The 24,793-nt window shown below is 41.5% G+C and overlaps 1 protein-coding gene across 1 annotated transcript in view; it reads right to left on the reverse strand.

Annotated features, from left to right (window-relative positions):
* LOC128638672 (circularly permutated Ras protein 1) overlaps window positions 1-24,793 on the reverse strand; it is a 184,251-nt gene that overhangs the window by 13,731 nt on the left and 145,727 nt on the right. Inside the window, exons 9-10 of the mRNA XM_053690786.1 lie at window positions 16,701-16,807; window positions 16,463-16,575 (exon numbers count right to left, since the gene is read on the reverse strand). Coding sequence (XP_053546761.1) covers window positions 16,463-16,575; window positions 16,701-16,807 — 220 coding nt within the window. The remainder of the gene's footprint in view (window positions 1-16,462; window positions 16,576-16,700; window positions 16,808-24,793) is intronic.

Raw genomic sequence — 24,793 nt, forward strand, 5'->3', positions numbered from 1 at the left:
ATCCTTATTCTAAGAAGGAACGTCTGTTACATAATTTAGATGTAGTCCGTGCTTTAAAGTTCTACTTACAAGCGACTAAGGATTTTCGACAATCGTCTTCTTTGTTGTTTTTCAGGGAAACGTAGGGGGTCAGAAAGCTACGGCTACCTCTCTTTCTTTTTGGCTGAAGAGTATCATCCGTTTTGCATATGAGACTGCTGGACAGCAGCCTCCTGAACGAATTACGGCTCATTCCAATAGGGCTGTGGCTTCCTCATGGGCATTCAAAAATGATGCTTCTGTTGAACAGATTTGCAAGGCTTGCAACTTGGTCTTCTCTTCATACTTTTTTTTAAATTTTACAAATTTGATACTTTTGCCTCGGCTGAGGCTGTTTTTGAGAGGAAAGTTCTTCAAGCAGTGGTGCCTTCCGTTTAGGTTCCCTGTCTTGTCCCTCCCTTTTCATCCGTGTACTATAACTTTGGTATTGTATCCCACAAGTAAGGATGAAATCCGTGGACTCATTGTGTCTTTAAAAAGAAACAAATTTATCAGGTAAACATACATTTTCTTTTCTTTTTAGACACGATGAGTCCACAGCCCGCCCTGTTCTCTGAGACAGGTTATTAATTTTTGTAAGCTTCAGACACCTCTGCACCTTGGCTTTTCCTTTCTCTTCCTGACTTCGGTCGAATGACTGGAGTGGGAGGGAAGGGAGGAGCTATATATACAGCTCTGCTGTGGTGCTCTTTGCCTCCTCCTGCTGGCCAGGAGGTGTAATCCCACAAGTAAGGATGAAATCCGTGGACTCATCGTGTCTAAAAAGAAACAAATTTATTAGGTAAGCATACATTTTCTTTATTTTTACCTAAATGTAAATTCATACGAGTTAAGTCCTAAACCAAACACCACAAGAAACAGTTTATAGATGGCATTACCATTACACGCAGGTTCACCAGCAAAAGAAACTGGGGCCAATTATACATAAAACAGGTAAGAGAAAGAAGGTTAAGACATAACACAACCAGAGACTCCAGGCCCAAGGGTAACCTGTGATTGTACCAAAAAGCCTGCAGGAGACGAGAGAGGGCAGGGCCAATTCATTGCAAGTATATGTATTATGTGACATACAGATACCATGGGGCATATTTATTAAATGCCTGTCCGACATGATCCTATCAGCGGATCATGTCCGACAGACATCGCTGAATGCGGAAAGCAATACGCTCTCCGCATTCAGCATTTCACCAGCAGCTCTTGTGAGCTGCTGGTGCAACGCTGCACCCTGCAGATTTGCGGCCAATCGGCCGCTAGCAGGGGGAGTCTTTAGACTGCTGCTTCATAACTGGTGTTTCTGGCGAGCCTGCAGGCTCGCCAGAAACACAGGCCCTCAAGCTCCATACGGAGCTTGATAAATGGGCCCCCATGTCTCACATACTCTGTTACTACAGCTGTAAGACAGGTGAAGATTCGGTCACAAAATCATTTTCTTATTTAACTACAAGGACAAATTGTTACAGCATTATAAAATTAGCTTGAGATGTCTGCAAACCGTTTTTTTCTAAACCTGTAATACAAATGGAAAGTATATTATTACTTAAAGGGTCATAAACATCTTGTAATTACAAGACGTTATGTTCCTAAAAAATTTAATTATCAGAGATGAATTACAGGAAAATGGGGTAAAATAAAAAATAAAAGTACTTAAAGTGAAGGTAAACTTTGATGAATGAAAGCCCGTTTTTTAAAAATACTATTAAAAACAGGGGCACTTTCATTCATCAAAGTTTAGAAAGCAGCCGTTTTGATTAAAAACGTACATGTTTTTTTTCACAGCCAGAGCAGCTTCCCCCACACAGAGATCCTCTCTTCACACGTCATCAATGACTAACCAGTAGTCATTGCCTGAGGCCATGCCATGATTGGAGGAAGCTGGATTAGTAATTGATGACGTGTGAAGAGAGGATCTCTGGTGGGGGAAGCTGCTCTGGCTGTGAAAAAAACAAAGGTAAGTTTTTAATCAAAACGGCTGCTTTCTAAACTTTGATGAATAAAAGTTCCCCTGTTTTTAATAGTATTTAACAAAAAAAAGTGCCCCTGTTTTTAATAGTATTTAAAAAAAAAGGGCTTTCATTCATCAAAGTTTACCTTCACTTTAAGATTTTAAATACAAACCTCAATTTTTTTTTAACTTTCCCTTTAATTATTCATATAACTATATACATTGTTACGTGGTCTAAAATTCTCTTCAGTGCAATGAATGCACTGTCTGAAATTAGACGTTTGTACATATCTAACAAAACACAAAGGGCCAGATTACGAGTGGAGCACAAAATATCGCTTAAGCAAGTGCAATATTTGTGCTCCACTCACATTTGCGTGCGCTGGTATTACAAATCGCGTTCGCATTGCAGGAAAGCTTTGCACTCATGAGATTGCGCTTCCATAGGCTCCAATGGAGCCTTGTTCTGATGCCGTCATACACGGCACAGAACCTATTGCAGCGATGGGCAGCACATTTAAAATATATGATATCTGATCTCTGGTTAATTTTCGGATCGCTAATTGCTACCGCAAGCTTGTAATGGCTGGTTATTTATCTGCGCCTGTAAATGGGTGTATTTGCCCGTTTATGGGCGTACAATAAATTAGTGCTATACTTGTAAGCTAACACAATGACTTTGCCATGCACCTAATAACACAGACACCTCTTTCCTGTTACACAAGCAACACATATAGAAACTCAATAACAACAATAATCACATTACATATTTATAAAATCCACTAAAGTTTCATCATTTCTAGGGATTCATTACATACATGTCTATTTTGTTTATTGCCTAATAATTTTCATGTATCTGTGTTTTATAACCTTGCTTTGATGGTGATTACTCTATTATTGTTGCTTTTGCAGGAACAAATTCTATGATGTTGCTGTGTTTTTTGACTATTTCGGTATTATTTTTATGAAATGGTTATGCATGCTTATTTAAAGTGGTAAACTTTAGCTACTCAAATTCCAAATATGTAATCTTTGCCATTAGAAAAGTATATGTGTACCTTTTTTTTATTATTTATCCATGACAATAGTTAAATCTGTGCCTATAGTAATGATTCTATTGCAATGTTATTGGATTCCAATGAAAATCCAATCAGTGTGTGTGTGTCATATGACACTCTTGAAGTCCAGCCCTTTAAAAGCCCTTAGGAAGCCTATGTAGAGAGTGGGACAGCCCAGCCAAATAAGGAAACAAAGGGGGGCGGAGGAACAGAAGATACCAAGTAGGATTATAAATCTTTTAGTCTAAAATAAATATACACTTTAAAAAAAAACAAAAAAAAAAACGTATGCAGTTTTGCTTGTACACTAATATATTTTTCATTACAACATCTTAAAGTCTGACATTTACCATTACGTTAATATATTGCTAGATAAACATTTTGTGTACTTATATTGTTTGTGGTCTCAGTTGCCTATCATAAAAGTGCTCACATTAATAATGTGCTATAATACACCTTTATGCTAGATAATTGGTTGGGAATTGCCATTACATAGTATTTGTGTTTTGAAAGAATAAATATTGTTGTCAGTGGGAGCTTTATCATTGGGGCCAGAAGAAGCTGAAGATTGTTATTCCAGAATCCAAGAGAAAGGCAGCAACCTTTTAAAGAGATGGGAGAATTTTCTTATTTTCATTTATTTATATTTTTGTGGGGGGGGGGGGGGGATTTTCAGGGAACATGTCCCATAGTTGCTATGGTGGAATTTTCCTTAAAGGGACAATAAAGTCAAAATAAACGCCCATGATTAAGATAGAGCAAGAGCACACAATTTATTCCTATGGCATGTAGAGTTTACGAAACATTCTAATTACTAGTGAGATATTCACTCCTGGCTAGCAGGAGGAGGCAAAGAGCACCCCAGCAGAGCTGTTAAGTATCACTTCCCTTACCCATAACCCCCAGTCATTCTCTTTGCCTTGATCACGGGAGGATGGCGAAGATGGTGTCTGAAGATTTTAATCCTTTTAATGGGTACTTTTCCCTGCAAGCAAGGATTGGGGCTATGCTGTGTCCATGCCAATCTCTTTAGTAAGAGTAATGGTGGCTATTAGCAGTTAGAAGACGCAAGGTAGTCTTTGCTTAAACTTCTAACATTATTGCTACCCCTATTATAGAAAGCCAGAGTTGGTTAACCTGTTCTTTCTTTTTTTTAGGTCCCTGGTAGATATGGTGAAGCTGCCGCACTTTAGAAAACAGCTCCTGCCTGACAGAGCAGGATCCACAGGTAAGTGCTTTCCCTTCTGGGTTTGAAGGTACCGGCACGATAGGGGTTAAATCCTTGTGGAAAGTATTTCAATCTGTTTTAGGGGCATTGCTTTTATGTGAAAAGAGGCATAATTTTTTATTGGGGGCTCAGAGATGGGAGAGTGTATGAAGTGTTTGACAGGTGTTTGTTTTCTCTTACTTGTTGCAATCACTTTTCAGCTCAGCTTATTAGCCTAATCACTTGCTGTGCTGCTGTTGGTTTTCGCGCCGTTTTTGTTTGGCGTAATTTTTTCCCGGGACTTTCGGTTTTCGGCCTCTCTGTTCACATCGGAGTTTGCCGTGGTGAGTGTGGAGGCTGAATTTTCTTCTGTCTACAGTTGCAAGTGGATTTGGGCTGTTCCGGTAACAAGGAGGTGTTTTTTTGCTACCGTGTGTGCCCGGTTTTCTGTGCTAGTTAGATAGCAACTTCTGGAGGGGTAAGACCTCAGCAGAGCTGAGGGTTTTATGTGCTTATTTATGTTTTATTGCTTCATATAAATAAACTTAATTTGGCATTTAAATTTTTTTAATTGTGAGCTGATACCCAATTATGGACACTAATACTGAAGTTGATTCATTTGAAAAATGCTTCTTGTGTTTGTGTCAGGGTGCCAGGAATCAGACTGAGACGAGAAGTGCAAAAATAATCACACCTTTATTAATAGCAAAAAATAATAAAAAAGTCCACAAGTCAAATAACAAGCCAGGAGTCAAAACCAGAGCTGTTAATCAGACGAGCCAAGTCAGGAGCCAAAGCGAATAGTCAGACGAGCCGAGTCAGGAGCCAAAGCGAGTAGTGAGACGAGCCGGAATCAGGAACAAGGTGAACAGCAGAGTCAGGAACAAGCCAGGGATCAGGGACCAGGAGGGACATCAGACAGCCAGGTAATACACAGGAACTTTCACAAACAGGTCTGAGACAACGCAAGGGCAAAGCATACTGAACAGAGGCCCTTTAAATAATTAGTGATGACATCAACATTCTGAAACTGCAACCTGTCTCACATGGATGATGTACACTAATACTGAAGTTGATTCATTTGAAAAATGCTTCTTGAGTTTGTGTCAGGGTGCCATGAATCAGACTGAGACGAGAAGTGCAAAAATAATCACACCTTTATTAATAGCAAAAAATAATAAAAAAAAGTCCACAAGTCAAATAACAAGCCAGGAGTCAAAACCAGAGCTGGTAGTCAGACGAGCCAAGTCAGGAGCCAAAGCGATAAAAGGGCATGCAGGAAATAAGCAGCATCACACAATATGCACCAGAGTCAGCAAGAGAAGTGAGTAAAATGATTGCCAGCAGCACATGGCAAACAAAGCAGGGAAAAAACCCTGACAGTACCCTCCCCTCAACTACCCCTCCCCGCGGAAGGACAAAAGGCTTATTGGGGAAACAGGCATGGAAGGCATGGAGGAGGGTGGGAGCATGAACATCAGAGGAGGGAACCCATGAACGCTCCTCCGGACCGTAACCCCTCTAGTGAACCAAATACTGTACGCGGCCCCTGGACATACGAGAGTCAATAATGCTGCTGACCTCATATTCTTGGTTTTCATATTCATGGTTGTCAACAAAGATAGGACGGGGACGAGGCAACACAGTGGTAAATCGATTACAAACCAATGGTTTCAAGAGGGAGACATGAAAAACATTGGAGATGCGCATTGCAGGAGGAAGGTCAAGAGCGTAGGCCACAGGATTGACCCGTCGGAGTAGTCGAAAAGGAAAAACATAACGGGGAGCCAGTTTATTGGAAGGCACACGAAGGTTCAAGTTGCGGGAGGACAGCCAAACCCTGTCACCAACCTGGTAGGAAGGCGCGGGCACACGCTTACGATCAGCCTGGAACTTTTGGCGCTGCATAGAACGATGAAGGCAATCCTGAATCTGCACCCACATGGAACTGAGTTGTCGGAGATGCTCCTCCAAAGCCGGAATACCCTGAGACATGAATGAATTGGGCAACAAGGATGGTTGAAACCCATAATTCGCCATAAACGGGGATAACTTGGAGCATTAATAGCACTATTATGAGCAAACTCTGCCCAAGGTAACAGTTCAGACCAATTATTGTGGTGATCTGAGACATAGCAACTGAGGAACTGTTCCAGAGCTTTATTAGACCGTTCCGCAGCCCCATTGGATTGAGGGTGATAAGCCGAGGAGAAGGAAAGCTGGATCCCCATTTGAGCACAAAAGAAACGCCAAAATCTGGAGACAAACTGGCTACCCCGGTCCAACACAATCTCCTTGGGTAACCCATGTAAACGGAAGACCTCCCGGGCAAAAATTGAAGCAAGCTCCTGAACGGTAGGCAGCTTCTTCAAGGGAATGCAATGTGACATTTTAGAAAAAACGGTCAACCACCATAAGGATAACAGTATTGCCATTGGAAACAGGGAGCTCGACAATGAAGTCCATGGAAAGATGTGTCCAAGGACGCTCAACATTAGCAATAGGATGAAGAAGACCCACAGGAAGACGTTGAGGAGTCTTATTCTGTGCACAAACTGAGCAGGAGGCAACATACGCAGCAACATCAATCAGAACGAAGACCTGGCCACCAGAATTGTCGAGTGACAGACCAAATAATTTGATTCTTGCCTGGGTGACCTGCTGCTTTAGGATAGTGGTAAGTTTGCAAAAGTTTAGTTCGATTCTCAGGAACAAAACACTTACCACTAGGTTTCTCAGGAGATGCTTTGGTTTGTGCAGCCAGAATCTCCTCCCCCAAGGGAGAAGTCAAATTAGTACGTATGGTAGCCAAAATATGGTCAGGAGGTATAACTGGAGTAGGTACAGACTCCTCTTTTGACAGAGGCGAAAATTGTCGAGAGAGGGCATCAGCCCTAACATTCTTACTACCAGGCAGGTAGGAGACCACATAATTAAAAAGAGACAAAAATAGCACCCATCTGGCCTGTCGGGGCGACAAACGTTTTGCTTCAGATAGAGAAGTTAAATTCTTGTGGTCAGTAAGAATGAGCACTGGCACGCTAGTACCCTCGAGAAGATGCCTCCATTCCTTGAGTGCCAAAATTATGGCCAGTAATTCCCTGTCGCCAATTTCATAATTGCACTCCGCTGGAGACAATTTCTTAGAGAAGAAACCGCACGGATGCAAGGAACCGTCAGGCGTAGGAAGTTGAGACAAGAGGGCACCTACTCCAGTCTCAGACGCATCGACCTCAAGAACGAAAGGCAGGGCAGGGTTAGGATGAGCCAGAACTGGAGCGGCAGCAAAGGCAGTCTTAAACTATCAAAGGCCTTAATGGCAGTAGGTGACCAATGGAGTGGATCATTCTCTTTACGGATCATGTCTGTGATAGATTTGATCAAGGAAGAAAAGTTTTTAATAAACTTTCTATAGTAATTGTCGAACCCCAAAAAACGTTGAATAGACTGAAGACCAACTGGGCGAGGCCACTGCAGAACTGCAGATAACTTGTCAGGATCCATGAGAACCCTGCAACGGAGATAACATAACCTAGGAAGGTTACTTGAGTCTGATGGAACTCACATTTCTCGAGTTTATAAAACAGGCCGTTTTCACGTATTCTCTGAAGAACCCGTGTAACATCAGAATGATGAGCCTCAAGCGTGGGTGAGTGTATGAGGATGTCGTCTAAGTACACCACAACACACTGTTGCAACATATCTTGTAGGACATCATTAATAAATTCCTGGAAAACAGCAGGAGCATTACATAGGCCAAAGGGCATTACAAGATACTCATAATGTCCACTCCTGGTGTTAAATGCTGTTTTCCATTCGTGGCCCTACTTGATCCTAACAAGATTGTACACTCCTCTCAAATCAAGTTTAGAATAGACTGTAGCTCCATTGAGGAGGTCAAAGAGTTCCGTAATGAGTGGAATAGGGTAAGCATTCTTAATGGTAAGACGATTAAGACCCCTATAATCGATGCATGGTCTTAACTCGGTACCCTTTTTCTTCACAAAGAAGAAGCCAGCCCCTGCAGGAGAGCATGATTTGCTGATTATCCCCCCGCGACAGAGCATCGGTAACATACTCCTCCATAGCACAATTCTCCACAACAGACAGAGGGTAAACCCGGCCCCGAGGAGGAATGGCTCCGGGTTGCAGGTCTATGGCACAATCGTAAGACCGGTGAGGAGGCAACGTACCAGCATGCACTTTGTCAAAAACATCTAGGAACTCTCTGTACTCCTCTGGCAATTGAGATATCAAAGAAGGGACCGAGGCAAAACAGGAATGGAGTGCTTTGATGCAAAAGCACTGTCAATGAAATAGCCCGCAGCACCGTAGTCAACAAGAGCCTGGGTGACTATGGAGGAGTCCCCCCAGGAAAGGACAACCATGACCAAAGGTTTCTCCTTTAGCGGTTCTGGGGACGAGGATAAACCACCCAAGGTCTGCCCCCGACAGGACCTTAGGTGTGAGCGTTTTTCCGGTTGTGTAGGACAATACTTCAAAAGGTGGCCCTGTAACCTACAAGAGGCAGAACCCCTCCCTCCTCCTGAAGGCCCTCTCCACCACGGAGAGACGTGTGAATCTCAACTGCATCAGCTCAGCAGTACCTGGTGACTCGGGACCAGGAGGTATGGGTGGGAACGAACACGTAGGAGACAACGGAACAGGAGGCTTCCGCAAGCGCTCCTTGAAAGAGGGCCTCTCTGAGTCTGATGTCAATTAGGATAAAAAAAGACACCAAAGCCTTAAGATCCTCTGGTAAATCTCTGGCAGCAACTTCGTCTTTAATCGCATCAGAGAGCCCATGAAAGAAGCCGGCAACAAGGGCTTCATTGTTCCAACCTACCTCTGCGGCAAGCGTACAGAACTCAATGGCATACTGAGCAACATATCTCGTACCTTGCTGAATGGACATGAGTCGTTTAGCAGCAGCAGAGGAGGAGCGAGTCAGAACATCAAATACCCTTCGAAAGGAGGCCACAAATTCAGGGTAATTTGAAATCACAGGTTTATTAGTTTCTCACAAGGGATTAGCCCAGGCAAGAGCTGTGTCAGAGAGTAACGAGATGAGAAATCCCACCTTAGCTCTGTCAGAGGGAAACGCCTGAGGTAACATCTCAAAGTAAATGCCCACCTGGTTCAGAAACCCTCTGCACTGAATAGGATCACCTCCATATCACTGAGGTAGAAGTGCAGAACCGGACATGCACCTGGTAGGACTAGGTGCAGCAGCGGAAACAGGAGCAGCCATAACTTGCGGAACACTTTGGTCCAAATGTGCTGTGCGAGTCAGCAGGGTTTGCAGGGCTAGTGTAAATTGATCCAAGCGGTGATCATGTTCATCCATCCTGGAAATTATGGTAGGTAAAGGTGGATTATTAGCACCATCAGGATTTATGGCCCTTGCGTAATGTCAGGGTGCCAGGAATCAGACCGAGACGAGAAGTGCAAAAATAATCACACCTTTATTAATAGCAAAAAAAATAATAAAGTCCACAAGTCAAATAACAAGCCAGGAGTCAAAACCAGAGCTGGTAGTCAGATGAGCCGAGTCAGGAGCCAAAGTGAATAGTCAGACGAGCCGGAATCAGGAACAAGGAGAACAGCAGAGTCAGGAACAAGCCAGGGATCAGGAACAAGAAGGGACGTCAGACAGCCAGGTAATACACAGAAACTCTCACAAACGGGTCTGAGACAACGCAAGGGCAAAGCATACTGAGTGATGACATCACAATTCTGAGACTGCAACCTGTCTCACATGTATGATGTACACCAGTCTGGCCATAAAAGGGCATACAGGAAATGAGCAGCATCACACACTATGCGCCAGATTCAGCAAGAGAAGTGAGTAAAATGGCTGCCAGCAGCACATGGCAAACAAAGGAGGGAAAAACCCTGACAGTACTCTACCCTCAATGACCCCTCTCCCGCGGCAGGACAAAAGGCTTATTGGGGAAACGGGCATAGAAGGCACGGAGGAGGGCGGGAGCATGAACATCAGAGGAGGGAACCCATGAACGCTCCTCTGGACTGTAACCCCTCCAGTGAACCAAATACTGTCAATAATGCTGCTGACCTCATATTCTTCATGGTTGTCAACAAAGATAGGACAGGGACGAGGCAACACAGTGGTAAACAGTTTGGAGGCTAAGATAATTTCTTCTGTACAGTTTTGCTCTTCATATCTAAATAAAACTTTAATGTTTAAAGATAAGATGTCTCTCCCTGAGCCTCCTGTCTCTCAGGATAGTGTTATCCTTGCTACGCCTCAGCTTTCCCCTCAAGCTTCACATGCAGTGCCCTACGGTTCCTCTCAACCTCCTGAGGGTGTTTTTTTTACCTGGGGATTTCGCTGTGCAGATTACTTCTGCTGTTTCTGCAGATTTATCAGCTTTACCAAAGGTTACTGGTAAACGAAAGAGGAAATCTAAACATATTGATGTTAGTAAGGCTGACTCTGCGTTAGTTTGTCTCAATGATCTGATGAGGATGATTCTTCAGTGGCTTCTGAGGAGGAATTGTCAGATTCTGATACTGTAGTGACAAATTCTGCAGATTCCGAGGAGATTAATTTCAGATTTAAGTAAGAACACCATTGAGTTCTTTTGAAGGAGATTCTTGCTACTATGGAAGAATCCGAATCTGTTGCGGAGAATCCAAAGAGGTCTAGTAAGCTTAATAATGTATATGATGTACCCTCCAGTTCCAGATCGCATGGCAGATATTATAACTCAGGAAAGGGATAAACCAGGGATTCCTTTTTCCCCGTCCCCTGTTTTTAAAAAGATGTTTCCTGTTGCTGACTCTATTCGTGACTCGCATAAATAAAAAGAGAGAAGCGCTCAAGCTGGGAACGAACAATAGCATAATAGCTTGTTCTATGGCTAGTTACCACCCAAGAAGCAGCCTCCTTTTGCTCAACATGTGCCTTTCACAGAGAAGAACTTTCCTGAAGCATATCAGTCTGATCCTGACTTCACAGTACAGTCTAGCCCTGAAATACCAGGCAATCGCCATAGAACTAGCTGATGAGCTGTTGTTTCTTCCTGGTAGAGCGCTTTTCTCTTTGTATGCAAATTAATATGACCCTGGGGAAGTCTACCTATGGGTGATGGGGCAAACCAGACGTGGACTCCTTGCCCAGTGTGCTTAGAGGAATGTGGCTGCACCTCACTGACGAGGCCCATAGGATGCCGAAACGATCATCTGGGGTTGTCATGTTCCTTGTTCAGAGGAGAATTGTCTGGTATTTCGGGGCTGGACTGACCTTAATTGGCGGGATCAGACTGATATACTTCAGGAAAGTTTTCCTTTGTGAAAAGCACACTGGTCTAAAAGAGGCTGCTTCCGGGTGGTAAATCACCATAGAACTAGCTGATGAGCTGTTTTTCGTTCCTGGTAGAGCGCTTCTCTCTTTGTATGCAAATTAATATGACCCTGGGGAAGTCTCTCTATGGGTGATGGGGGAAACCAGACGTGGACTCCTTGCCCAGTGTGCTTAGAGGAATGTGGCTGCACCTCACTGACGAGGCCCATAGGAGGCTGAAACGATCGTCTGGGGTTGTCATGTTCCTTGTTCAGAGGAGAATTGCCTGGTATTTCGGGGCTGGACTGACCTTAATTGGCGGGATCAGACTGATATACTTCAGGAAAGTTTTCCTTTGTGAAAAGCACACTGGTCTAAAAGAGGCTGCTTCCGGGTGGTAAATCGCCATAGAACTAGCTGATGAGCTGTTGTTCGTTCCTGGTAGAGCGCTTCTCTCTTTGTATCTATTCATGACTCGTGGCGTACAGTGCCCAAGGTAGAGGGAGCTATCTCTAGTCTGGCTAAGAGAACTACTATTCCTATTAAAGATAGTTGTTCTTTCAAGGATCCCATGGATAAAAAACTTGAGGGTTTTTTGAAGAAGATGTACATTCATCAGGGATTACAGTGGCAACCTGATGGTAGTATTGCTACAGTTGTGGGGCAGCATCTTATTGGTGCAATGATTTATCTAATCTTATCCTAGAAGAGACTACTATAGAGGAGATCCAAGACAGGACCAAGGCTCTCAATCTAGCCAATAACTTTATTTGTGATGCCAACATGCAGGTTCTTAGGTTGGATGTTAAAATTTCTGGTTTTACTGTTTTAGCTCGGAGAGCTCTCTAGCTAAAATCTTGGTCTGCAGATATTACATCCAAGTCCAAGCTTTTATCTCTGCCTTATAAGGGTAAAACCTTGTTTGGACCAGATCTGGTAGAAATTATTTCTGACATTACAGGTGGAAAGGGTTCTTTTCTACCTCAGGAGTAAAATAATAGTCCTAAGGGTCGCCAGAATTCTAATTTTCATTTCTTTTGTAACTTTAAGGGACAGAAGTCTTCCTCTTTCTCGTCAGATCAATCCAAGAGGTCCAGTCAGCCTTGGAATAGGGGGAAGCAAGCTAAGAAACCTTCCCTTGATTCTAAATCAATATTAAGGTTCAGGCTTTCATTTTTTTTAGCAGGCTTGGGTACACGATGTTCCAGATCCTTGGGCCAGAGATATAGTGTCCCATGGTTACAGAATAGGATTCAAATCTTGTCCTTCCAGGGGCAGGTTCCACCTGACAAGGTTATCTGCGAATCAGATAAAGAGAGAGGCCTTCTTAAACTGCATAAAGGACCTTCCCTGGGAGTGATTGTTCCAGTTCCTCTAGAGGAACAGGGTCTAGGATTCTCTTCAAATCTATTTGTAGTTCCCAAGAAGGAGGCCACTTTTCATCCCATTCTGGACCTAAAGTGTCTCAATCAATTCCTCAGGGTTCCGTCCTTCAAGATGGAGACCATCCATTCTATTCTTCCTTTGGTCCAAAAGGGTCAGTTCATGACGACCATAGATCTGAAGGACGCATATCTTCATGTTCCTATTCACAGGGATCATTACCAGTATCTAAGGTTTGCCTTCCTGGACAAACATTTCCAGTTTGTTGCCCTTCCTTTTGGCCTTGCTACAGCTCCCAGAATTTTTACAAAGGTTCTGGTGACTCTTCTGGCAGTGGTGAGGTCCCAGGGTATTGCTGTGGCGCTTTATCTAGACGACATTCTAGTTCAAGCACCATCTTTTCATCTAGCAAGGTCTCATACCGAGATGTTGTTGTCTATTCTATGTTCCCACAGGTGGAAAGTGAATATGGGAAAGAGTTCCCTTGTTCCAGATACAAGGGTTTGCTTTTTGGGAACAATCATAGATTCCCTGTGCATGAAGATTTTTCTGACGGACGTCAGAAAATCCAAGCTTCATGTTTCTTGCCTGTCTCTCCAGTCTGCTATTCGTCCATCTATGGCTCAATGCATGGAGATGATTGGATTGATGGTTGCCCCATGGACATCTTTCCTTTCGCTCTGTTCCATCTGAGACCTCTGCAGCTATGCATGCTCAGTCAATGTAACGGGGACCACTTAGATCTCTCGCAGAAGATACATTTGGATTCCCCAACAAGAGTCTCACTCTCATGGTGGGTTTCACAGGACCATCTGTCTCGGGGCACATGCTTCCTGAGGCCTTCCTGGGTGATTGTTACCATGAACGCCAGCCTGTTGGGCTGGGGAGCAGTTTGGGGTTTCTTAAAGACTCAGGGTCTGTGGACTCCAAAGGAGTTGTCTCTTCCAATAAACATCTTGGAGTTAAGAGCAATTTTCTATGTTATATCTTTAATAGCTTGGCCTCAACTAGCTTTGGTCCGATTTATCAGATTTCAGTCGGACAACATCACCTTGGTGGCCTACATCAATCACCATGGAGGAACTTGGAGTTCCTTGGCAATGAAGGAGGTGTCTCGCATTCTCCAGTTGGCGGAGTCTCACGATTTCCATCTCTCTGCCATCCATATTCTAGGGTTGGACAACTGCGAGGTGGATTTTCTTAGTAGGCAGACTTTTCATCCCGAAGAGTGGGCTCTCCACCTAGAGATTTTCACAATAATAACTCTCTGGTGGGGGGTTCCTGAGTTGGATCTGATGGTGTCTCGTCAAAATGCCAAGCTTCCAAAGTACGGTTCAAGGGATCCTCAAGCCGTTCTGTTAGATGCTCTAGCGGTTCCTTGGAGCTTTAATCTAGCATACCTGTTTCCTCTGTTTGCGTTGCTTCCACAAGTAATTGCTTGCATCAAACAGGAGAGAGCTTCTGTGATTCTAATAGCTCCTGCATGGCCTCGCAGGATCTGGTTCGCTCGATCTGGTGACTGTCATCTCTTTCGGCACGAAGATTACCTTTCAGGAAGGACCTTCTACTTCAGGGTCCATTTCTTCATCCAAATCTGGTTTCTCTGAAGTTGACTGCTTGGAGATTGAACATCTTAGTTTGGCTAGACGTGGCTTCTCTGAGAAAGCCATAGATACTATGCTTCAGGCTCGTAAACCGGTTACTCACAGAATTTACCATAGGGTATGATGTAAATACCTTCATTGGTGTGATTCAGCAAAGTAAGGGTTCCTCAAATTTTGAAGGGTCAGATTTCTGCTCTGTCTATTCTTCTGCATAAATGTCTGTCAGTTCTGCCAGATGTTCAGTCTTTTGCTTAGGCCTTGGTGAGAATCAGGCCTGTGTTTAAATCTGTTGCTCCTCCTTGTAGTCTTAACCTTGTTCTTAGAATTTTGCAGCAGGCCCGTTTGAGCCGATGCATTCTGTTAGTATTAAATAACTATCTTGGAAGGTTTTATTTCTTCTTGCTATTTCTTCTGCTTGCAGAGTTTCCGAACTTTCGGCTCTGCAGTGTGATTTCCCCTTACCCTATTTTTCATACTGATAAGGCGGTCCTTCGTACTAAACTGGGGTTTCTCCCTAAGGTAGTATCGGATTGCAATATTACAAATGACAGGAACGTTTCGAGCCTACAATAGGCTCTTAGTCATGTACATGACTAAAAGCCTATTGTACGCTCGAAACGTTGTTCCTGTCATTTTTGGACCCAACCGATGAGAATAAAGGTCTTTTAACAAGAAAATTTGCTGGTGGCTGGAGTACTTTTCTATATATGTCTATTTGGATAACTAAGATTTGGAAAATCTTACTCTGTGCCCCATAATCAGGTGTGCTTTTTAGGAAGGAAATTGTTGTTCCTTCTTTTTGTCCTAACCCTTCTTCCCAGAAGGAATGTCTTTTGCATAACTTGGATGTTGTGTGTGCTTTTAAATTTTACCTTCAAGCAACTAAAGATTTTTGGCAGACTTCTGCCCTGTTTATTGTTTTCTCTGGTAAGCGTAGGAGTCAGAAGGCCACTTCTACCACTCTTTCTCTCTGGTTGAGAAGTGTTATCCGTTTAGCTTATGAGACAGCTCGACAGCAGCCTCCTGAGAGAATTACGGCTCATTCCACTAGAGCTGTTTCATCTTCATGGGCTTTCAAAAATGAAGCTTCTGTGGAGTAAATCTGTAAGGTAGCCACTTGGTCCTCTATTTATGCTTTTTCCAAATTTGATACTTTTGCCTCAGCTGAGGCTTCTTTTGGGAGAAAGGTTCTTCAAGCAGTCGTGCCTTCAGTTTAGGCCCACCTGTCTTGTTCTCCCTCCCTATTCATTCTGTGTCCTCTAACTTGGGTATTGGTTCCCTCTAGTAATTAGAATGTTTTGTGGACTCTCCATGACATAGGAAATAAAATAAAATGTATGCTTACCTGATAAATTTATTTATTTCCGGCATGGAGAGTCCACGACCCACCCTTATTCAAATTATGACGGCAGGTTTTTTGTCCTCAGGCACCTCTATACCCTTGTGTTATCTTCTTTTTCTGTTTCCCTTTGGCAGAATGACTGGGGGTTATGGGTAAGGGAAGTGATACTTAACAGATCTGCTGGGGTGCTCTTTGCCTCCTCCTGGCCAAGAGTGAATATCCCACTAGTAATTAGAATGTTTCGTGGTTTCTCCATGACAGGAAATAAATAAATTTATCAGGTAACCATAAATTTTGTTTTTTAATCATTTTCTTCAGATCAATTATCTAAATATGCACAGTCTTTTTATATACATACTTTAATGCACCCACTCCTACTGAGCATGTGCAAGATTCAACTAATATATGTATATGCATTTTTGTGATTGGCTGATGGTTGTCACATGAATGCAGTAGGAAGGAAAATAAAACTTAATTTGTCTGAAAAAAATCTACTGCTCATGTGATTTAAACAAAGTGCTTTTGCAATGTCTATTTATTTATTGAGTGTTATTCTGTGTTTAGTGGTCCTTTAAACTTACCCTGAACCTTGGATGACTGGATGCCAAACTCTAGAGTCATAACTGTGTCGGAAGTGGTGACGCCAATAGTTTGTTCAAGCAATGGCTCTGTATGATCTTTGTACAGAAAGTACCTTTGAAGCCAAGAGAACAGACAGAATGGCCATATTTATTATCATTATTTTAATGATTGTACCTTAATCAAACAAGCTTTCTAAATAACTATAAAATAACATTCTTTGGGACACTTTTTTCTTACATTGTGTTGGGTAGATACACCTTCACTTTGACATTAGTAGCAGTAATTTCTTCTTCCAAAATAGATTGGAATTCATTGGCCAAGTGTAATGGGTGCACAATGTTTACCTGTAGACCATAAACATGATATTAGTAGGACACTCTATTAAACAAACCTTTAAATTTCACAAGAGCTAGCAACAATATAGAATTAACCATAACACTCTTATCTAAACTACATTCAGTAAATAAATACAGCTGAACTGTTAATCTCGCTGCTAAAACTCTTATTTCACATGAAAATTATTTATTTTGTGTAATTTTTTTTTAAGAAATAAAAAAGCAAAGTATATAATGTATGTATGTGTAGATTTATATTTATTTATTTATATATATATATATATATATATACATTACATACACACACTCACACTTCATTGCTGAACATACTGTATGTGGACACCTTTACTAATTGAGTGAAGGTGTTTCAGCTACACCCATTGCTAACAAGTGCATAAAATCCAGCACATAACCATGCAATATCCATAGACAAACATTGGCAGTACAATGGGTTATACAGAAGAGCGTAGTGGCTTTAAATATGGCACTATCATAGGATGCCATCTTTGCCACAAATCAGTTTGAGATATTTCTTCTCTACTAGATCTGTCCTGGTGAACTGTAAGTTCTATTGTTGTGAAGTGGAAGCGTCTAGGAGCAGCAACAGCCAAACTCAGCCACAAGGTGACCACAGAAACTCACAGAGCGGGGTCACCGAGTGCTAAATCACATAGAACGTAAAAATCACCTATCATCTGTTACATCATTGTAATGGAATGATATTAAATTGATTAAAGGGACATGAAACCCAAAAATTTTCTTTCATGATTCAGATAGAGAATACAATTTTAAACAACTTTCCAATTGACTTCTATTGTTTAATTTGCTTCCTTCTCTTGTTATCCTTTGCTGAAAAGTTTATTTTGGAAAGCACAGGAGCAACAAAGAACCTAGGTTCTAGCTGCTGATTGGTGACTGCATATATATATATATATATATATATACTGATTGTCATTGGTTCACCCATGTGTTCTGTTAGAAACCCGTAGTGCATTGCTGCTCCTTCAACAAATGATACCAAGAGAATGAAATAAATTAGATAATAGAAGTAAATTAGAAAGTTGCTTAAAATTGTATTCTCTATCTGAATCATGAAAGCAATATTTTGGGTTTCATGTCCCTTTAAATTCCATTTCACTAGTTAGGACAGTAAAAAAAAACATAATTTATGTAAGAACTTACCTGATAAATTCATTTCTTTCATATTAGCAAGAGTCCATGAGCTAGTGACATATGGGATATACATTCCTACCAGGAGGGGCAAAGTTTCCCAAACCTCAAAAAGCCTATAAATACACCCCTCACCACACCCACAAATCAGTTTAACGTATAGCCAAGAAGTGGGGTGATAAGAAAAAAGTGCGAAAGCATATAAAATAAGGAATTGGAATAATTGTGCTTTATACAAAAAAATCATAACCATCACAAAAAAGGGTGGGCCTCATGGACTCTTGCTAATATGAAAGAAATGAATTTATCAGGTAAGTTCTTACATAAATTATGTTTTCTTTCATGTAATTAGCAAGAGTCCATGAGCTAGTGACGTATGGGATAATGACTACCCAAGATGTGGATCTTCCACGCAAGAGTCACTAGAGAGGGAGGGATAAAATAAAGACAGCCAATTCCGCTGAAAAAAATCCACACCCAAAACAAAGTTTAAATCTTATAATGAAAAAAACTGAAATTATAAGCAGAAGAATCAAACTGAAACAGCTGCCTGAAGTACTTTTCTACCAAAAACTGCTTCAGAAGAAGAAAACACATCAAAATGGTAGAATTTAGTAAAAGTATGCAAAGAAGACCAAGTGGCTGCTTTGCAAATCTGATCAACTGAAGCTTCATTCCTAAACGCCCAGGAAGTAGAAACTGACCTAGTAGAATGAGCTGTAATGCTTTGAGGCGGAGTTTTACCCGACTCGACATAAGCATGATGAATCAAAGATTTTAACCAAGATGCCAAAGAAATGGCAGAAGCCTTCTGACCTTTCCTAGAACTGGAAAAGATAACAAATAGACTAGAAGTCTTTCGGAAATCCTTAGTAGCTTCAACATAATATTTCAAAGCTCTAACTACATCCAAAGAATGCAACGACTTTTCCTTAGAATTCTTAGGATTAGGACACAATGAAGGAACCACAATTTCTCTACTAATGTTGTTAGAATTTACAACCTTAGGTAAAAATTTAAATGAAGTTCGCAACACCGCCTTATCCTGATGAAAAATCAGAAAAGGAGACTCACAAGAAAGAGCAGATAATTCAGAAACTCTTCTAGCAGAAGAGATGGCCAAAAGAAACAAAACTTTCCAAGAAAGTAATTTAATGTCCAGCGAATGCATAGGTTCAAACGGAGGAGCTTGAAGAGCCCCCAGAACCAAATTCAAACTCCAAGGAGGAGAAATTGACTTAATAACAGGTTTTATACGAACCAAAGCTTGTACAAAACAATGAATATCAGGAAGACTAGCAATCTTTCTGTGAAAAAGAACAGAAAGAGCAGAGATTTGTCCTTTCAAGGAACTTGCAGACAAACCTTTATCCAAACCATCCTGAAGAAACTGTAAAATTCTAGGAATTCTAAAAGAATGACAAGAAAAATGATGAGAAAAACGCCAAGAAATGTAAATCTTCCAGACTCGATAATATATCTTCCTAGATACAGTTTTACGAGCCTGTAACATAGTATTAATCACAGAGTCAGAGAAACCTCTATGACTGAGAATCAAGCGTTTAATCCCCATACCTTCAAATTTAAGGATTTGAGATCCTGATGGAAAAAAGGACCTTGCGATAGAAGGTCTGGTCTTAACGGAAGAGTCCACGGTTGGCAAGTGGCCATCCGGACAAGATCTGCATACCAAAACCTGTGAGGCCATGCTGGAGCCACCAGCAGAACAAACAAGCACTCCTTTAGAATCTTGGAAATCACTCTTGGAAGAATAACTAGAGGCGGAAAGATATAGGCAGGATGATACTTCCAAGGAAGTGACAATGCATCCACTGCCTCCGCTTGAGGATCCCTGGATCTGGACAGATACCTGGGAAGCTTCTTGTTTAGATGAGAAGCCATCAGATCTATTTCTGGAAGTCCCCACATTTGAACAATCTGAAGAAATACCTCTTGGTGAAGAGACCATTCGCCCGGATGTAACGTTTGGCGACTGAGATAATCCGCTTCCCAATTGTCTATACCTGGGATATGAACCGCAGAAATTAGACAGGAGCTTGATTCCGCCCATACCAGTATTCAAGATACTTCTTTCATAGCCAGATGACTGTGAGTCCCTCCTTGATTATTGACATATGCCACGGTTGTGACATTGTCCGTCTGAAAACAAATGAACGACTCTCTCTTTAGAAGAGGCCATGACTGAAGAGCTCTGAAAATTGCACGGAGTTCCAAAATGTTGATTGGTAATCTCACCTCCTGAGAATCCCAAACCCCTTGTGCTGTCAGAGACCCCCAAACAGCTCCCCAACCTGTCAGACTTGCATCTGTTGAAATCACAGTCCAGGTCGGAAGAACAAAAGAAGCCCCCTGAACTAAACGATGGTGGTCTGTCCACCACGTCAGAGAGTGTCGTACAATCGGTTTTAAAGATATTAATTGAGATATCTTTGTATAATCCCTGCACCACTGGTTCAGCATACAGAGCTGAAGAGGTCGCATGTGAAAACGAGCAAAGGGGATCGCGTCCGATGCAGCAGTCATAAGACCTAGAATTTCCATGCATAAGGCTACCGAAGGGAATGATTGAGACTGAAGGTTTCGACAAGCTGAAACCAATTTTAGACATCTCTTGTCTGTCAGAGACAGAGTCATGGACACTGAATCTATCTGGAAACCTAAAAAGGTAACCCTTGTCTGAGGAATCAATGAACTTTTTGGTAAATTGATCCTCCAACCATGTTTTCGAAGAAACAATACAAGTCGATTCGTATGAGATTCTGCTAAATGTGAAGACTGAGCAAGTACCAAGATATCGTCCAAATAAGGAAATACCACAATACCCTGTTCTCTGATTACAGAGAGAAGGGCACCGAGAACCTTTGTAAAAATCCTTGGAGCTGTTGCTAGGCCAAACGGCAGAGCCACAAACTGGTAATGCTTGTCTAGGAAAGAGAATCTCAGAAACTGATAGTGATCTGGATGAATCGGAATATGCAGATATGCATCCTGTAAATCTATTGTGGACATATAATGCCCTTGCTGAACAAAAGGCAGAATAGTCCTTATAGTTACCATTTTGAATGTTGGTATCCTTACATAATGATTCAATATTTTTAAATCCAGAACTGGTCTGAAGGAATTCTCCTTCTTTGGTACAATGAAAAGATTTGAGTAAAACCCCAGCCCCTGTTCCAGAACTGGAACTAGCATAATTACTCCAGCCAACTCTAGATCTGAAACACATTTCAGAAATGCTTGAGCCTTCACTGGATTTACTGGGACACGGGAAAGAAAAAATCTTCTTGCAGGAGGCCTTATCTTGAAGCCTATTCTGTACCCTTGTGAAACAATGTTCTGAATTCAAAGATTGTGAATCGAATTGATCCAAATTTCTTTGAAAAATCGTAATCTGCCCCCTACCAGCTGAGCTGGAATGAGGGCCGCACCTTCATGTTGACTTGGGAGCTGGCTTTGGCTTTCTAAAAGGCTTGGATTTATTCCAGACTGGAGATGGTTTCCAAACTGATACTGCTCCTGTAGGGGAAGGATCAGGCTTTTGTTCCTTATTGTGACGAAAGGAACGAAAACGATTAGTAGACCTAAATTTACCTTTAGATTTTTTATCCTGTGGTAAAAAAGTTCCTTTTCCCCCAGTAACAGTTGAAATAATAGAATCCAACTGTGAACCAAATAATTTATTACCCTGGAAAGAAAGGGAAAGCAAAGTTGACTTAGAAGACATATCAGCATTCCAAGTTTTAAGCCATAAAGCTCTTCTAGCTAAAATAGCTAGATACATATACCTGACATAAACCCTAATGATATCAAAGATGGCATCACAAATAAAATTATTAGCATGTTGAAGAAGATTAACAATGCTATGAGAATTATGATCTGTTACTTGTTGCGCTAAAGCTTCCAACCAAAAAGTTGAAGCTGCAGCAACATCCGCTAAAGATATAGCAGGTCTAAGAAGATTACCTGAACATAAGTAAGCTTTTCTTAGAAAGGATTCAATTTTCCTATCTAAAGGATCCTTAAAGGAAGTACTATCTGCCGTAGGAATAGTAGTACGTTTAGCAAGAGTCGAGATAGCCCCATCAACCTTAGGGATTTTGTCCCAAAACTCTAATCTGTCAGATGGCACAGGATATAATTGCTTAAAACGTTTAGAAGGAGTGAATGAATTACCCAAATTATTCCATTCCCTGGAAATTACTTCAGAAATAGCATCAGGGACAGGAAAAACTTCTGGAATAACTACAGGAGATTTAAAAACCTTATTTAAACGTTTAGATTTAGTATCAAGAGGACCAGATTCCTCTATCTCTAATGCAATTAAGACTTCTTTAAGTAAAGAATGAATAAATTCCATTTTGAATAAATATGAAGATTTATCAGCATCAACCTCTGAAACTGAATCCTCTGAACCAGAAGAAACATTATCAGAATCAGAATGATGATGTTCATTTAAAAATTCATCTGAAAAATGAGAAGTTTTAAAAGACCTTTTACGCTTACTAGAAGGAGGAATAACAGACATAGCCTTCTTAATGGATTTAGAAACAAAATCTCTAATGTTAACAGGAACACTCTGAGTATTAGATGTTGATGGAACAGCAACAGGTAATGTAACATTACTAAAGGAAATATTATCTGCATTAACAAGTTTGTCATGACATTCATTACAAACAACAGCTGGAGGAACAGATACCACAAGTTTACAGCAAATACACTTAACTTTGGTAGATCCAACATCAGGCAGCGATTTTCCAGAAGTATCTTCTGATTCAGGGTCAATCTGAGACATCTTGCAATATGTAATAGAAAAAAACAACATATAAAGCAAAATTTATCAAATTCCTTAAATGACAGTTTCAGGAATGGGAAAAAATGCCAGTGAACAAGCTTCTAGCAACCAGAAGCAAATAAACAATGAGACTTAAATAATGTGGAGACAATAATTACGCCCATATTTTTTAGCGCCAAAAAAGACGCCCACATAATTTGGCGCCTAAATGCTTTTAGCGCCAAAAATGACGCCACATCCGGTAACGCCGACACTTTTGGCGCAAAAACGTCAAAAAATAACGCAACTTCCGGTGACAAGAACGACGCCGGAAATAACAAAGAATTTTTTGCGCCAAAAAAGTCAGCGCCAAGAATGACGCAATAAAATTAAGCATTTTCAGCCCCCGCGAGCCTAACAGCCCACAGGGAAAAAAGTCAAATTTTAAGGTAAGAAAAACAGAATTTATGTTTACCTGATAAATTTCTTTCTCCAACGGTGTGTCCGGTCCACGGCGTCATCCTTACTTGTGGGATATTCTCCTCCCCAACAGGAAATGGCAAAGAGCCCAGCAAAGCTGGTCACATGATCCCTCCTAGGCTCCGCCTACCCCAGTCATTCGACCGACGTTAAGGAGGAATATTTGCATAGGAGAAACCATATGGTACCGTGGTGACTGTAGTTAAAGAAAATAAAATATCAGACCTGATTAAAAAAACCAGGGCGGGCCGTGGACCGGACACACCGTTGGAGAAAGAAATTTATCAGGTAAACATAAATTCTGTTTTCTCCAACATAGGTGTGTCCGGTCCACGGCGTCATCCTTACTTGTGGGAACCAATACCAAAGCTTTAGGACACGGATGAAGGGAGGGAGCAAATCAGGTCACCTAAATGGAAGGCACCACGGCTTGCAAAACCTTTCTCCCAAAAATAGCCTCAGAAGAAGCAAAAGTATCAAACTTGTAAAATTTGGTAAAAGTGTGCAGTGAAGACCAAGTCGCTGCCCTACATATCTGATCAACAGAAGCCTCGTTCTTGAAGGCCCATGTGGAAGCCACAGCCCTAGTGGAATGAGCTGTGATTCTTTCGGGAGGCTGCCGTCCGGCAGTCTCGTAAGCCAATCTGATGATGCTTTTAATCCAAAAAGAGAGAGAGGTAGAAGTTGCTTTTTGACCTCTCCTTTTACCTGAATAAACAACAAACAAGGAAGATGTTTGTCTAAAATCCTTTGTAGCATCTAAATAGAATTTTAGAGCGCGAACAACATCCAAATTGTGCAACAAACGTTCCTTCTTTGAAACTGGTTTTGGACACAGAGAAGGTACGATAATCTCCTGGTTAATGTTTTTGTTAGAAACAACTTTTGGAAGAAAACCAGGTTTAGTACGTAAAACCACCTTATCTGCATGGAACACCAGATAAGGAGGAGAACACTGCAGAGCAGATAATTCTGAGACTCTTCTAGCAGAAGAAATCGCAACTAAAAACAAAACTTTCCAAGATAATAACTTAATATCAACGGAATGTAAGGGTTCAAACGGAACCCCCTGAAGAACTGAAAGAACTAAATTGAGACTCCAAGGAGGAGTCAAAGGTTTGTAAACAGGCTTGATTCTAACCAGAGCCTGAACAAAGGCTTGAACATCTGGCACAGCTGCCAGCTTTTTGTGAAGTAATACCGACAAGGCAGAAATCTGTCCCTTCAGGGAACTTGCAGATAATCCTTTTTCCAATCCTTCTTGAAGGAAGGATAGAATCCTAGGAATCTTAACCTTGTCCCAAGGGAATCCTTTAGATTCACACCAACAGATATATTTTTTCCAAATTTTGTGGTAAATCTTTCTAGTCACAGGCTTTCTGGCCTGAACAAGAGTATCGATAACAGAATCTGAGAATCCTCGCTTCGATAAAATCAAGCGTTCAATCTCCAAGCAGTCAGCTGGAGTGAAACCAGATTCGGATGTTCGAACGGACCCTGAACAAGAAGGTCTCGTCTCAAAGGTAGCTTCCAAGGTGGAGCCGATGACATAT

Source organism: Bombina bombina, chromosome 8, assembly GCF_027579735.1.
Source record: "Bombina bombina isolate aBomBom1 chromosome 8, aBomBom1.pri, whole genome shotgun sequence".
Lineage (NCBI taxonomy): Eukaryota > Metazoa > Chordata > Amphibia > Anura > Bombinatoridae > Bombina > Bombina bombina.